This window comes from Balaenoptera borealis (assembly GCF_965194805.1).
Source record: "Balaenoptera borealis genome assembly, chromosome: 7".
In the NCBI taxonomy this organism is placed as follows: domain Eukaryota; kingdom Metazoa; phylum Chordata; class Mammalia; order Artiodactyla; family Balaenopteridae; genus Balaenoptera; species Balaenoptera borealis.
In genome coordinates this window covers 65398700-65416250 of record NC_138864.1, presented here as the reverse complement: position 1 = coordinate 65416250, position 17551 = coordinate 65398700, and the positions used below count along the sequence as shown (strand labels likewise).

Below are 17551 nucleotides of genomic sequence, written 5' to 3'. Positions count from 1 at the left end.
GAACTCATTATTTATCACTGCATAAGCTTAAGAAAAAGTTGGTAGTTATTACTATTGCTGAACTCCAGCTGATTTTAAGAAAAATGTCAGATTGCCATTTTCTTAAAAAAGAATATGCTAGTGCATTTGGACCTGACTCTCCTTTGATATATGGTAAGATATTACTAGTGGTCATTTTATATTAGATTTTTTTTGAAAAATCATTAAACCTTGTGGTTTTGGTGACACTATTAATCAAAGTCCTTTCCACCTGGTTCTATTTAGAATACCATATTATCATCATTCTCCATCTTACTCTTCAGTGGTGGATATATGGTTCCATATTTGGTGCTAGCCCTAAGAATCTTTGTCACACATCACGAATATAAACCACATATATTCATAAGATCATTGGTCCTGCAAATGTGTATTTGGAGTAGAACTTTTGAAGAGAGTAGAATGAAACACTTTCTCCTAATAATCTCCTAGACACTCTCATATTTCTATGGTACAAAATTAACCCTTTTCTGTAATTGGTCCAGTTGTTATTCAAAGGAGATATTAATGTGTATGTCAAGAGAATATACACTAAATAGTTCATATTTTACATACATGTATAAGAGAAAACAGTCCGACAGGTAAATGATGGTTATTTGTCGCATGATAGGGAAAGAAAAAAAACACTGAAATATCAAGAAGTAAAATAAATAACTCTGAACTACAAGAAGAACGACATGGCAGTATATAGATAGCAGTGGTTCTCAAACTTTATAGTACATCAGAATCAAGGATTTGTTTAAAAGCAGATTGCTCACCTACTCCCCTCCTTATTTTCCTCCTCATTTTACTCCCTCTTACTTCTCCTTGCAGTTTCTGATTAAGTGGGTCTGGGATGAGGCCTGAAAATCTGCATTTCTAAAAGTTCCCAAGTGATGCTGAAGCTGGCCAGGGACATCCTTTGAGAACCATTTGTATATAATATTTTCAAAAGAATCATGGTGTTGTGCTTGACATTGATTGAATGTGGCTTTAATCTTGTTAAAAGGGCCCTTAAATTTTCAAAAATACTTGTTTCTAGGTAAAAGAGATTATAGTAGTTTACAGCACATAGAGTATAACTTCTTTATTATACATAAGTTTAGTTAAACAGGTGTTTATTTTATACCTATTTTGGAGACAGCATTATTTTAGGTACAGAAATTAATCAAGGAACATAGCCTTTGTCCATAATTCACTAATTCCTTTGTTAGGAAAAGATTTGAAATTAGGATTATGTTTAACATGAAAACAAAAATTTAGCCTTAACCTTAATCCATTTTGTTTGTAAATGAAATTTATTTATCATTTATATATCATTGTTATTCGTGTGCTTCTTGAGTGTTTATCTGATTTTACATTTATAATGTTAAAAATAGATCACTGACCAATAAATAATAAGAATATTCACACTCATTATCCTATTTCCCTGTTTTTACATCCTATTACTTAACAGATCACTCTTTTTAAACACTTAATGTTCTTTATTTGACAAAACTTACCACTGTTTTACTTGATTCTCAGTATGGGAATATTTTATTAATATTTCACCAAAATCTATTCAAGGAATTCAGAAGGATTCTGTAGCAGAATGGAATACTAACATTACTAATTTTTCTTTAAATTTTCTGAAATCATTTTGACAATTAAAACTTGTTTAAGAGACTCAGCTTTAGAGTTGCATGGCATATGAAGGCAGAAATTTTTTCCTACCCAGTCAACACTTTATCAATTTACTTAATACTAAGGATTGCGATTAAAAATATTTCTGAGATAGACATGCTTTGCAAATACTTTTTTAAAAAAATAAACATATAGACCTCTTTCTTCCAGTACACAGTCTTAAGACTTTCTGCAGGCCTGCTGTAAGATTCACTGCTGTTCAGGTACATAAGATATAATGAAACTGGATGTTCATGCTGGGCTTTGTGAATAAAATGAGACTGACCCCCAGCCATTATCTCATTTATCTGATTTACGTTGTAAAATCAAGATCTACACTATTGATTAGAGAATAATTAGTTAATTATGAGCAGGGAAATACAAAGTTATGTGGGGCTTGAGCACAGCAGGTTGTACTGCTGAAATATTTCCAAGGGCATGAGCAGATGGAGATCAGTTTATTAAAGAACAAAGCAGATGTGTTTCAGGTATGAAAATGTCTAATCATTCTCTCATGCTGTGAAGAGGTACTTGACCTTATTGTGTATTTTTATATGAATTCTTTTATTTCATGTTTTAGTTTTGCCTTTCACTTTTAATCTTGTAACTTGACTACTGCAGATGTAGCTAGCTGAATTGATCCCGTTATTTAAGTGATCATTAAACATGAATTTGGATTTCAATAATTATCCAAATATTTTTTCCAGTTAATATACTTTAATGTTTAAAGAATATTTTTGTCTTTCCTACCACTCATTCATTCATTATTGCATGTGATGAGAGTCTATAGTGACATTAATGAAAATATGTTCAAGACTTCCACATTAGCCTTTATTTGTGAAATATCATATAAAAGATATTTTCTAATTATTTAGAAAATGCTCATATAGGTGATTTGCACTAGAAGTGTTGTAAAAAGGAATAAAGTTTGCCTTTATTGATATTAAATGTTATTCTAATATTGGTAGAGTGCAGAATTTTGTGCAAGCTTGTATTATTTTAAAAGTGATTTAACTCATGGGCCACAAACCTGCATTTTCTCCCTCTTTTAAAAGGAATAATTGAAATAATTGGCTACTGTTCAGTGAAAGAGTCTGTCACTACTGGTTAATATATTTGTGTAGGTGTTTCAGTTGCTAGTAAGATTTTATGTAAGTAATATTAAGACCAATTCTTTTGGTCATTCTTCTATAGAATTTTTGCATAGAAATGATGAAAAAGTAAGAAAATCCAACCCATCAATTCTCTTGATATTTAGTTGTGAGTTTTTTTTTTTTTTAATTGAACGGATGTAACAGTATATATTTTCAAGGTCGGTTCTTTATTTTACTCTATATAGACTTGGAAGGGACCTAAATCAAATGTTCATTGACATAAAAAATAGCTATGATTATGGATCAACCTGGTCATAAAACATGTACATTACTTTTCAAGTCCCATGTTGTGGATTTCTCTTTTTCCTGAAATTTAGCTGATCATCTGGCTATAAATTATATATATAGGAGGTGTACTTTTTTTTTGGTTAGTTTTGAAAAGTAGTTATTTAGTGTACTCTTCTAGTGAAATTATCAATTGGAAATTAAGAGAATTTAAGAAACCCTTTGGAACACTGGCCTGTCTCTTAAGTGTAGACAGAAATAAATAAGTTGTTTCTTTTTACTTGTGTGCATCTTCTCAGTAATCAGATAAACACATGACTGATTGCTCCCATGGATCATAGGACATATGAACATAAATCATTTTCTTCCTCTTCTATGTCTAGGGTGCTATACTTAACCATATCTAAGTAAGTATTTTAAATACATATAGAACTATGTTTATTTGGTCACTGCATTTTGTTTAATGAATGTGTAAAAGACCATATACATATAGCTGCTTTATTATTGACATCTGTATCCATTATGAATCTGATGCCTAGGAAGTTGTATTTAGTAAGAATCTAATTAAACAATGAGGTTTCCTTTTCTTATAAATGAGATTTATTTTATCTCACTTAAAATTGTAATATTAGAATGTCCCATAATATGTTAATGTGTACAGTTTTATTAGATGTTTAGAGGATATTCTTTAAGCATCCAGTTTGCATTTTATTAAAAAACATAGTGTATCTTTATAGGTTAGTTTTATATTATCTTTTAATATTTTAAAACATTGTCATCCTATTTAATATATGTGCTATTGGTATAATAGTCTGTTTTTATTACATAGACATTTGTGTTATTTAATAAAGTATATTGTGTTATATCACTGCTTTTGTGGGTCAATGACTGCTTTTGCACAAGATTTATTATTTTGATACATTAAATATGTACTATATTATGTGTTGTAATTACGTGTTTCCAAGTATATGTAAGAAGTAGATGTAGAGGTCATAAATAATAATTTGATCAATAACTACTTCAACTCTATTTCAGCTTTTAGGTAGCAGAATGCAGATCCTTATGAGCTTCTGATTTTTGAGTTTTTAAAATGAGCTATATTTGTAACTTAGCCATAATTTGTTGACTGACAAAATTTGCTAAAGTTTACAAAATGGTGTGTGTGTGCATGAAATAAATTATTCACTATTTTTACCGTCTAAATTGTTCTTTGATTTCTAGGGTTCTTAATGGCATCTCTTACATTTGTCTATGGTGAATTAATTCTTGCAAATTCTGCTGGAGTTCCCTTGTATCACTCAGGATATTTTTGTTACCAGCACATGAAGCTATAGATTTATTCAATTAAATATTTTAGTGTAGAAACAACTATATTTTTTCCACGTGGAAATAATTTTAGTCATTTTTAGAAAAGGCTAATATTTATATGTTTGTTTATTAACAGAGTTATTGATTTCAAGATTAGGTTATTTCTTTTTCTTTTTCTTTTTTCCTCTCCTGGATTTTGGCAGTTCCTAAGTGTATTAACTACTCCTTTTTGCTACTTAGTCTTGGAATTACAGTTTTTATTTACCATTGAGTGAGCTATAACTTGAGAGAACTCCCATGTCACCCCTGATTCTAACAAGCAAATTCTTCCTTTCCTCTGGAACCCATCACTAGTACATGAGTTCCATGTGTAGACTAAGTCATTCTAAAAAGTATCACTAATGAAGGAATCAGTAAGGATTAGGTCATTTCCAAATGGCATATACTTCAACATTATCTTCTAACAAATCTAGCATATAAAGTCTTTCTTTTCCCTTTTGCATTTATTATTGAGCTGAAAGATAACTTGAGTTTACAATTAATTGAAATCAGCTACAAATTTGAACTATATCAATGTAGCAAACTTGTTCTTAATTTATTAGCTTGAAATATATATATGTACATATACATAATACATATACATGCACACACACACCAGCAAGAACCACATGTACATGAAGGTAAAAGGTAATGAATTATGATTCACCTTTATATTCATCATAGTGTTTGACTCTAGTTGTACACAAGAAACCATAATTTGCAAGTTATTATGGCACAGACTTATAAAGTAAATATGCAGTAATTAGGTTGTAATTTGATATAAACTAGGAAAGCATTAATACTATAACTCTTCACTTATCAAAAGCCCAGATTATTGGCAATCTAAACTTGCTTAAAAACCCTAAATTAAGCAAAAAAGACTATAGTTAACCCAAATTGAGTCCATGTACTTAGTAGTTCTCATTTTCATGTTTTTTTAAACTTATTGTCGGGGAAATGCTGCTTAGACAGATAACACTGACAATGTCAGAAAGTAGTGACTGATATTTTTTAAGCAAGTGAGGAGGACCTATAAAAGTTGAATACAAGAATTCAAACAGAACAGCAGACTGATGATACTCATGTCCAAACACAAAAAGCTGTCACACTGTTAGACATGTAGCAGCATCTATTACTCATACTTGTGACCCTGGAATGATAAAGATAGAGTAAATTATATTTAATGGATTTCCTTGATGAAGCAAAGAATGTGATTCTCTTCAAATTTCTCATTAAAGATGACTGAAATACTATTTTCCATGCTTGAAGGAATATGCCCTCAGCTAACTAGAAATCTCAACCTTCTCATAACTCATAAATGCTTATACTCTGAAGGGTCCTCTAACTATGTATTTAATGTAATTGGAGTTTTAACTATTGAAGGGTAAATAAGTTGAATTGAGAAGAACAAAATTTTGTGGGCTTGCCATTTAGTTTTATGTAATGTTTGATGTTAGCTATATATTATCTATTACTTTTTCTTAATACTAGAACAACAGGTATTTAAACATTTTAAGTGCTTTTAAATATATTTTTGGATGGTTTATTTGTAATATTGGCACAGTAAATAAAGTACTGTTTGTTATTCCTATTTGATTTGATTTTTTTGTATAGCTAGAATTATTATAGTAAACATTTTTATTCAAGTCCATCTCTTGAGTCTAAGTGAAGGTTTTTGGAAAAGTACATAAGTTTATTTGGTTTATGAGAAGGAAGTTGTAGAGGAAGGAGTGCCTAAACTTAAGACACATAATTGTGTTTTAAACTTCTTTATACCTGAATAACTTAGCTAAGTTGCTAAATTTTCTGAAACTTTTGATTTCTGAAATGGGTCTTTGGGAGATTGGGTTTTATAGCATGACATGAAATTTTTACTATAAATGTAGATTTATAGTTCCCTTTATTGTGAAAATAAATTGCTTTTCTTTGCATGTTGTTTATCACAATAACTCCTTCTCCTTTTTTTCTAATAAAAGTTATTTAAGAGTAATTTTGTACTTTAAGTAATATATGTCCTATAAAATATCCTCCTTTCTTAGTTATGGATTCCTCAACTTTTTAGGTTTAAATCAATAAGAGTAACTATATATAAAGAGAATGTGACAGATTGGTTTGGAGAAAGTATTATTTTTTTAACTTACAAAAAAGCACAAAGAATAAGAGGAATATAACCCTTTCTATAAAATGTATACATCTTTGTTATTTGTTGTTAAATTTTGGTCTTGTTATTCCAACTGATGCAAAATTCTTTTTAAAAAACACTGAAATAATACAGATCTTTCTTCATTGTCAGCAGGATGAGATTGTCTGAAACGAAGAATAGGTATGATAGTTTTCTTAGATTTTGTACATCATAGGTGGCAAAGACACTATCAAAACATTTGTTAATAAGCTTTAAAATGTACTAGGAGGTACTTTGAAAAACCAATTGCACTGAAAGTGACAGGTAAATTTTTGAGAAAATTTATATTTTAGAAAATAAACTTCTTAGAATGGTTTTTATTTGCTGTAGATTATGTTAGCATGCTATAAACATTAGAAATTTTATTTACTATCTACCTTAACTTAGAGAAAGAGAGTGATGAGGTGTATCAACTGTATAGAATTAAGCTTAGTGTAGCCTAGTAGAATTCATTCGATTTAAAAGTTTTTTTAAATAACCACAATATATTAGATTGAATTCATAATCTTGAATTATATATATCTTATATTACTTTTAAAACCATCTAATGGGCAAGTGATTATTATTGAAGTTCAAAATTGAAAATGTTAATGTTTGTTAGTTTTGAACACATAGGGTTATACATATAAATTTATTCCTATGCTGTTAACATTTCTACTATCAAAATGTTCTGAATGATATTTGTTTTGTTTATTTTATTGTTTTGGTATTTTGTTTTTCCTAAAGCATTTATTTCAGGTTTAGACTGTCTTTTTCATAAACATTAATTTAATAATCTTGTCAGCTAAGGATAGAATTAACAGTGTTACAGTTGAAATATACAGTAGTTTGCTGTTTTTCTCTGAAAAAGGTGTTTTTTTAATATTATTTAAATATACTGTAAATCTGTTTACCCTGCAGGTGTGATGAATGCAGACTGTGCTACCATTTTGGTTGTTTGGATCCTCCTTTGAAAAAGTCTCCTAAACAAACAGGCTATGGATGGATATGTCAGGAGTGTGATTCTTCATCTTCTAAGGTAAGGGGATAAACTTATAAGAAAAAGTGTTGTTTCTCTTTATTTTGATAGCTTTTCTGTATCTCACCAACAGCTTCCTAACTTTAAAGAGAATTGGAATATGAAGGACCAACAGTTTACTCTATGCACTTTAAGAATATATTGCCTTGATGATTTTATTGCCCTTAAATTAAGGAGTAAAGAGCTCTACTGAATTATATAAATTTTCTCTATGAAATATTTTAGCTGTTTTGTGTATTCTCTATATTACTGTAGCATGTTAAATAGTTCTCTAGTAGCCAGAAAAGTCACCCTCTGCTAATTTACCACCCCTAGGGAATAACCAATAAAATCCAATTTAATTTTATAGATGACTCATCTTAAGATATAGTAGGTATATTGTGAAGGTTCTATAAGGTTTGCTCTTTGAGAAAACTAGTTTTTATATCCTAAAAATTTTTTCTGGTAATTATTTTAGATAAGTAGAAAGGATGAAATATCTAATAAGGTTGTTTCATAGTTTATCTCCAATAATAAACTGTTGAAATCTTTTGAATATCAATATTATAACCTTAAATTGTGACGATTGACATTTTAAGATTATTATATGCTTTTTTTAAGTGTGTGAGTAAATAGCTGGACCCCTGATGCTTTGACTTACTTGACAGAAATATTAATTATATTTGAACTAAGACAGTATGGTCACCTGTGGGTTAATCAAATAACTCTTCTTTAAATAGACAACAGAAGTTAAGTGTCTATTGTAATATGGACCTCAAGCCATCTCTCCTAAATGCCACTTAAGTGCATTTGTTTTTCCTAGAGTGAATTAAAATTGATACTGAATTCCTGTCTGATCATGGAATCAAAAATATTCTTTTTATCAGTTAAAATGATTTACTCCAGCTTACCACAGAAGCCATCTGTAAAAGTTTATTTATTAAAAACTGCAGAAAAGCATTTGGCTATAGGAAAAAAAAAGCTATTTAAAGGGTTTTTTAAATAACCAAATTTATTAAAAATTTTACAAATTTGTATAATGATTATTAATATAGAATCTTATGCATTTTATTTAATAATCAAGCATTTTTGCTCAAGGTTTTAAACTATACAATATCAAGAATTATTTTACAGTTATTTTATTAAGACCCAGATTTAAGATGGAGCGTATTTAATATCAAAAAGTTTTATTACATAATTAAAAAATGTTTTCCAGAAATTGTATTTAAATGAGAAAAAAGTAATGGTGTACTATAGATTTTAGATAGTTGTCTTATGGGACTCTTTATGGTATAATATAATTTTTCTAAGTGTGTTTTTTGTTTGGGGTTTTCTTCTACCCTCAAAAAGCAATTAGGAAAGCAATTTTTGAAAAAAGATTTATTGCATTTTATAAATAAGCCTTTTTGTATACATTCTTTTGAAAAGGTTTTATACTACTGTAAATATGTAGCATTGAATTAACTGCAGAGTGCCTTTGTTAAGTTATATAGTAATTTTGTTAATGAACATTGAAAATGCAAGAGGACATTTCACATATGTTGGGAATATACAAAATGAATATTTTGTAAGTGCAGTAGGTGCATGCCAGTAGCCATTGAGATGTTCTTGTATTTTGCTTTTCCCTGTCTACCAGAGAATAAGATCTTTGGACTCTGAATGGAAATCCATTAGGAAGGCACATTGTTAGAAAAGTTGCATTGTATTAGCTGTACTCTGTTTGACCTGTGATTGAATGAATCCCAGATATAAACAGCCAAGACTTTTAAAATATCCAAATATGGTATCTACCTGACGAATGTCACAGCAGTTTATTGTAAGGATTACAGCAGTGAAATGGATTTGTATTTTTATCATATCAAGATGAATATTACATACTTCTACTTTTTTCCAATGAAAAATTAAGCTTAATATAATAGTTAAGCTGAAAGTTAAGGAAAATTAATTCATTCCCTTGAATACTTGTGTTACATCAACTCTGTTTTGCTCACCTTGAAAACTTATTCCTGACAAGTAAATTTCTGTTTACATTTTCTCTCGTAAGGTGTTTGCTAGTATTGGGTCCCAAGAAGAAAACAATGATAGATAATGTCATGCTTTATAATTCAGTAAATTGCTGCAGAAGCTTTTAAATTCAGAAAGCAGTATATTGTTAACATCTGAGTCAAGAAAATTAGTATCATTTTGGGGCCTAAAAGAAATCCACAATAAAAGTTAATATATTTTGCTTGTCCTTCATTCTGCTCTATTTGCTTTGGTGGAATGGTATTTTTTAGGTAATACTAAGTATATTTGCCATGTTCATTTATTTTAATAGTATGAAAAGCTAAGGTAGAAGTAGTTATTGCCAGGAGAAAGGAATCAGTAGCCAATAAATTTAGGTGGGGAAAAGTGAATATAAAATTGTTATAGCCATAAAATATATATCCAACTTTCTTTCTTTATGGTAGTCAGGATTATTAAGTCCAAGAAGTCTTAATTAACATTTATTATAAAAATTTGACTCCCAAGTAATAAATTATTTATTTTGCTTAGAATTTTAGATTATATATGGTATGGGTGTGTAGCTGAAAATGTACTTGAAAATGCATTGCACTTTAAGTATTATTTAACTGTTGACATTGTCTCCAAATTTTGCATACCAGGGGAAACGCTAAAATATTGCCATGTATACTCTGAGTAGCATAATGTATTTATATATGACTTTGTCTTTCAAGTAATGGGTTTTTTTGCTGTAACCTTTATGAGAGCAAAAATCTTCTGTCGCTAATCCTGCCTATTGCTTTTAATTATAGGAAGTATAGAAATTCCACAAAAGTCTAACAAGATTCATCATATCTCAATCCATATTAAGCTTTAGCTCATGAAAGGTAAAATAAACTATATTAAATTAATAATATATAATTAATGATAATAAATTAAGGATATTTATTTAATAACAATTTACCTAGCAGTAGAATGATTTTTTAATTGAGATATAATTGACTTATTATGTTAGTTTCAGATATACAACATAATGATTCAATATTTGTATATAGAATGACTTTTATTCTACCCAGATCCACAAAGTATGGCATGATAAGACTTTCTCTGCCTTATCAATCCTTCATAAACCTAGGTAGTCACTTTAGATTTCATGAAAAATGACCAGCTACATGGATTCAGATATATACATTACATGTAACACACACGGAGACACAAATCTGCACACATTCAAACACATGCACAAAATATACTTTCTCCCATAGGCTATGCTTCAAAGATACTTGACTAAGGCAGCAGCTATCCAAGACAGTGTGCTATGTTTTTATTCAGTGGGGCTAGTTCATTGCTACTGATCACCATGCATTAGGTTTTTTTCTCTTGCTCTTTGCTGTGTTGTGAAAATACTGTTACAAATGAATGCTATATGCCTGGAAAAGCAATGTTATTTTATTCTTTCTCCTCCACCTCACCCATCTTTTATTTCTTCTTTCATCTTTACTTTCATCCATTCTCCCAAGCCAAATACCTGGAATCATCTTCAAGTCTTCTTCATCCTGTCCCAAATAGAAAATCACTTGCTGAGTCCTGTAAAAGTGTTCTTCCTTAAATATTTCTATGGTTTACTCTTTGCTCCTTTTCTCCACTGTTACTGCCTTGATTCAGTGCCTCACTTTTTCCTCATTCTATCAGTTCCTCCTGTTTTAGAGGCTATCTAAATATGTCTGCCAGACTCATCTCCTCTTTTATCCGTTCTCTTCACTAGGTTCCTTCAAAATGAAGTGTTTGTACCTCAGGAGATAGACAAGATGACTAATTAAATTAATTCTATGTAGCATTCCATTTTAATTTCTATGTCTGTGTTTTCTAATGTAAGTAACAGGTTACTGCTGTAGAATAGGTATATAACTTCACACATATGTACTTATTAAGATATTTAGTATTGGGGTACATCAACAACAGTGTTTGGAGATCATAGTCCCACACTGCTACTAGAGTAACCTTCCTGAAAGTCTTTTTGACACACCACTGCTTTACATCTGTCAGTGTTTTCTCATCCTCCTACATATCCGGAATATAACTGACAAAATCAGGAAATTAACATTGATACACCGTTACCATCTAATCCTCAGACCTCATTCTAGGTTTGCCATTTGTCCCAGTAACGTCCTTAATAGCAAAATGATCCAATACAGAATCATTCGTTGCATTTAGTTTTTATGTTTCTTCAGTCTTTAATCTGGAAAGTCCCTTAGTCTTTCCTTGACTGTCATTTCATCGCCACTTTTGAAGATTACAGGGCAGTTATTTTGTAGACTTTTACTTTGCATTTTTATGATCTTTTCTTGTGGTTAGATTTGTGCATCTCTGATAAAAATACCACAGATGTGATGCAGTATGCATTCTATCAGGTGACACATGATTTCAATATGAACCATAAATGGTGATGCTAACTTTAATCACTTGACTGAGGAGTTCTCTGCAAGTCTTCTCCATTCTCTTCCCCTTTCTAATTAATAAGTAATTTGTAGGGAAGAACCTTGAGACTGTGTAAATATCCTGTTCCTTATCAGACTTTCATTTTCTGTTTTCAGTAGGTTATATTGGTTTTTATCATTATTTATTTTGATGTTTGAATTGTCTCAAATTTGGCTAATGAGAGCCACTTCAGGCTGGCTTCTGTGTTCTTTTCATATGATCCCAGAAATCTTTGAGTGCTTCCTTACTAAAGGTGTTCTAGGCTCACCTTGTTCTTTCCCTTCCCCTACTCCTGGAACCAGTGATTTCTCCAAGGAGCTCTGCTTCCCTTTTAGTGGAAAATGGTATTTAGAAACTAAGATCATGGTACTAGATGTGCTCATTGTTACTGGGATGTTGCTTCTCCTAGGTCTTCTCAGTAGACATAGCCAAGGACTAGATGTATGTATGTACATTCATAGACATACACATTTACTTTTCTTTGTCTTCATAGATATTGGAAACCATTCTGGTTTTTTCCCTTTTCATGTTTATAACTCCCTCACTGAAAACTGGCTCCCATTATCCTTGATATATATTATAAGATTAATCCCCTGTTGTAAAACTAATCTCCTATCACCCTCCATTCCCCTGCTGCATGGACACCTTCTTTGCTTGCCATAACCTGATGGCTTTTAGATTGAATTGTTCAGGAAGGAGGGGAGAGAGAGGGATCGAAGACAGACATTTTTGTTTTTTACAAGCTTCTAAAATTATTTTAATGAGTGGTCAGGAATAAGAACCATTGTTTTATGTATTTTACAAATTCTTCAGTTACTAAAAAGTTTTTAAGCTAAAAATTAATGTTTTTGCAATTTTAAAACAAGGCAAACTTCAACAAACTGATACTTTAAAATTATGTTGTATACTTACATATAAGATATAGACTTAATATTGTATTTGTTTTAAATTTTTATTTTATTTTGGAGTAGAGTTGATTAACAATGTTGTGTTAGTTTCAGGTGTAGGGCAAAGTGATTCAGTTATTCATATACATGTATTTATTCTTTTAAAAATTCTTTGCTCATTTAGGTTATTACAGAGTATTGAGCAGAGTTCCCTGTGCTATACAGTAGGTCCTTGTTGGTTGCCTATTTTAAATATAGCAGTGTGTACATGTCAGTCCCAAAGTCCCTAACTATCCCTTCCCACAGCCCTTCCCCCCGTGGTAACCATAAGTCCATTCTCTAAGTCTGAGTCTGTTTCTATTTTGTAAATAAGTTTGTTTGTATCATTTTTTTTTAGATTTTGCATATAAACGATATCATATGATATTTGTCTTTCTCCGTCTGACTTACTTCACTTAGTATGATAAGCTCCAGGTCCATCCATGTTGCTGCAAATGGCATTATTTCATTCTTCTTAATGGCTTAGTAATATTCCATTGTATATATGCACCACATCTTCTTTATCCATTCCTCTGTCGATGGACATTTAGGTTGCTTCCATTTCTTGGCTATCGTAAATAGTGCAGCAATGAACATTGGGGTGTGTATATCTTTTTGAATTATAGTTTTGTCTGGATATATGCCCAGGAGTGGGATTTCTGGATCATATGGTAATTCTATTTTTAGTTTTCTGAGGAACCCCTGTACTGTTCTCCATAGAGGTTGTACCAATTTACATTCCCACCAGTAGTGTAGGAGGGTTCCCTTTTCTCCACACCTACTCCAGCATTTATTTGTAGACTTTTTTATAATAAATTTATTTATTTTTGGCTGCATTGGGTCTTTGTTTCTGTATGTGGGCTTTCTCTAGTTGTGGCAGGTGGGGGCTACTCTTAGTTGCGGTGAGCAGGCTTCTCATTGCAGTGGCTTCTCTTGTTGTGGAGCACGGGCTGTAGGCGTGCAGGCTTCAGTAGTTGTGGCATGTGGGCTCAGTAGTTGTGGCTCATGGGCTCTAGAGTGCAGCCTCAGTAGTTGTGGCACACGGGCTTAGTTGCTCTGCGACATGTGAGATCTTCCCAGACCAAGGCTTGAACCCGTGTCCCCTGCATTGGCAGGCGATTCTTAACCACTTTGCCACCAGGGAAGTCCCTGTTATTAGTAGACTTTTTAATGATGGCCATTCTGACTGGTGTGCGGTGGTACCTCATTGTAGTTTTGATGTGCATTTCTCTAATAATTAGCGATGTTGAGCATCTTTTCATGTGCCTAGTGGCCACGTGTGTGTTTTCTTGGAGAAATGTCTATTTACGTATTCTGCCTGTTATTTCGATTGGGTTGTTGTTTTTTTGATATTCAGCTGCATGAACTGTTTGTAAATTTTGGAGATTAATCCCTTGTCAGTCTCATTGTTTGCAAATATTTTCTCCCATTCTGTGGGTTGTCTTTTTGTTTTGTTTATGGTTTCCTTTGATGTGCAAAAGATTTGAGTTTGATTAGGTTCTATTTGTTTATTTTCATTTTTATTTCCCTTACTCTAGGAGAGACAGATCAAAAAAGATATTGCTGTGATTTATGTCAAAGAGTGTCTGCCTATATTATCCTCTAAGAGTTTTGTAGCATCTGGTCTTACATTTAGGTCTTTAATGCATTTGGAATTTATTTTTGTGTATGGTATTAAAGAATATATATATATATTTTTAATTAATTTATTTTTTGGCTGTGTTGGGTCTTCGTTTCTGTGCAAGGGCTTTCTCCTTTTGCGGCAAGCGGGGGGCCACTCTTCATCGCGGTGTGCGGGCCTCTCACTATCGCGGCCTCTCTTGTTGCAGAGCAAAGGCTCCAGACGCACAGGCTCAGTAGTTGTGGCTCATGGGCCTAGTTGCTCCACGGCATGTGGGATCTTCCCAGACCAGGGCTCGAACCCGTGTCCCCTGCATTGGCAGGCAGATTCTCAACCACTGCGCCACCAGGGAAGCCCCCTAAAGAATATTTTAATTTCATTTTTTTACGTGTATCTCTCCAGTTTTCTCAGCACCACTTATTGAAAAGGCTGTTTTTTCTCCATTGTATAGTCTTGCCTCCTTTGTCTTAGATTAACTGACCATAGGTGCATGGGTATACTTCTGGGCTTTCTATCCTGTTCCATTGATCTATATTTCTGTTTTTGTGCCAATACCATACTGTTTTGATGACTGTAGCTTTGTAGTATAGTCTGCAGTCAGGTAGCCGGATTCCACTAGCTCCATTTTTCTTTCTGAAGATTGCCTTATCTCTGTGGGGTCTTTTGTGTTTCCATACAAATTGTAAAATTTTTTTTGTTCTAGTTCTGTGAAAAATGCCATTGGTAATTTGATAGGGATTGCACTGAATCTGTAGATTGCCTTGGGTAGTATAGCCATTTTGGCAGTATTGATTCTTCCAATCCAAGAACACAGTATATCTTTCCATCTGTTTATGTCATCTTTGATTTCTTTCATCAGCATCTTATAGTTTTTGTAGTAAAGATCTTTTGCTTCCTTTGGTAGGTTTATTCCTAGGTATTTTATTCTTTTTGATGTGACTGTAAATGGGATTGTTTCTTTAATTTCTCTTTCTGATCTTTTGTTGTTAGTGTATAGAAATGCAACAGATTTCTGTGTGTTAATTTTGTATCCTGCAACTGTACCACATTCATTGACAAGCTCTAGTAGTTTTCTGGTAGCATCTTTAGGATTTTCTATGTATAGTGTCATGTCATCTGCAAACAGTGACAGTTTTACTTCTTCTTTTCCAATTTGGATTCCCTTTGTTTCTTTTTCTTCTCTGATTGCCAGAGCTAGGACTTCCAAAACTGTGTTGAATGAAGTGACAAGAGTGGAAATCCTTGTCTTGTTCCTGATCTTAGGGAAAATGCTTTCAGCTTTTCACCATTGAGTATGATGTTAGCTGTAGTTTGTCATATATGACCTTTATTATGTTGAGGTGTGTTTCCTCTATGCCCACTTTCTGGAGAGTTTTTATCCTAAATCGGTGTTGAATTTTGTCAGAAGATTTTTCTGCATTTATTGAGATGGTCATGTGGTTTTTATTCTTAAATTTGTTGATGTGGTATATCACACTGATTGATTTGCAGACATTGAAAAATCCTTGCATCCCTGGGATAAATCCCACTTGATTATGGTGTATGATCCTTTTAATGTATTGTTGGATTTGGTTTGCTAGTATTTTGTTGAGGATTTTTGCATCTATGTTCATCAGTGATATTGGCCTGTAATTTTCTTTTTTTGTGTGTGTGGTATCTTTTTCTGGTTTTGGTATCAGGGTGATGGTGGCCTCATAGAATTAGTTTGGGAGTGTTCCTTCCGCTGAGATTTTTTAGAATAGTTTGAGAAGCATAGGCATTAACTCTTCTCTAAATGTTTGATAGAATTTGCCTGTGAAGCCATCTGGTCTTGGACCTTTGTTTGTTGGGAGTTTTTTAATCCCGGTTTCAATTTCAGTACTTGTGATTTGTCTGTTCATATTTTCTATTTCTTCCTGGTTCAGTCTTGGGAGATTGTACCTTTCTAAGAATTTGTCCATTTTATTAGCATATAGTTGCTTGTAGTAGTCTTTTATGATCCTTTATCTTTCTCTAGTGTCCGTTGTAACTTCTTTTTTCTCTCTAATTTTATTGATCTGAGCCCTCTCCCTCTTTTTCTGTATTAATATAGGGCACAGTTCACTATTCTCTTTTTTCTAGGGTGTACTTGATATGGATCTCAACACCTTCTGTGTACTGAAACACCCCAAATGAAGATAACTTCTTTTGGCATGGTTAAATGAACAGGTATTACTATAAATATTTCTTTTAAAAGGACATCATCCAAGTGATATATATTCACAGGTGCCACTGAGAATTTAAATACACATCATATATTTTACAGTGACTGTGCCAGTTATGATTCTAGCTTTTCATCCCTGTTCACGTTCTGTTTTGTGAAAAGCCAAAAGGTGTACATGACAGGTCATTGTCTGAATACTACAAGATGAGCTGTCTTAGCTTAGAGACCTCCATTTGGTTCACTCTTACTTGATCTTTCTAGTATAGTACTTTTTTTGAGTGGTAATAAGTTGACTTCATATGCATAAAAATCTCATCTAAATTCTTATGGAAGATTTTCTGGCACTACAATTGCATGACACACCAGCTCAGGCAAGTGTGGTACTTTTTGATAATCAGTTGTATTAGAAATCCCTGAGTAGGGAAGTATGATTTTTTTAAATTTTTGTTCTATTTTTCCAATTTTTTTTGCATTGAGCAGCTAGAATTCTGTAACTGAAATGCTTGCGTCAAATGACATATATAAATATTTACTATCGAGTAAAATAGTCATTGAGAATTTTGCCTCTTTAAAAACTGAACAGAACAATCTCTCCAAGGAGTATCTTGCCACAATACATTAAACAAGCACATTTAATTGAACCTGGTGATACTGGAAATTAAATGTCTGAGTCTTATGAAGATTTATGAAAAAATAAAATTAAAATGAATTATCCTTTAAAGTTCTTTTAAATTTGAATCATATAACTGACCCATAAAAAAGGACTTTTTAATATTTTA

The 17551-nt window shown here is 32.0% G+C and overlaps 1 protein-coding gene across 19 annotated transcripts in view; it reads left to right on the top strand.

The window, feature by feature from the left end:
• The window catches only part of PHF14 (PHD finger protein 14), a 201271-nt gene that overhangs the window by 125890 nt on the left and 57830 nt on the right, over nt 1-17551 (top strand). For 4 of the 19 annotated variants that reach the window (XM_082398248.1, XM_082398256.1, XM_082398255.1 and 1 more), the window contains exons 17-18: nt 6697-6726; nt 7486-7603. The exons of 1 other annotated variant lie outside the window; for it this stretch is intronic. In XM_082398248.1, the coding sequence (XP_082254374.1) occupies nt 6697-6726; nt 7486-7603 (148 nt within the window). 14 more of the 19 variants (XM_082398254.1, XM_082398253.1, XM_082398257.1 and 11 more) reach the window with 9 other exon arrangements.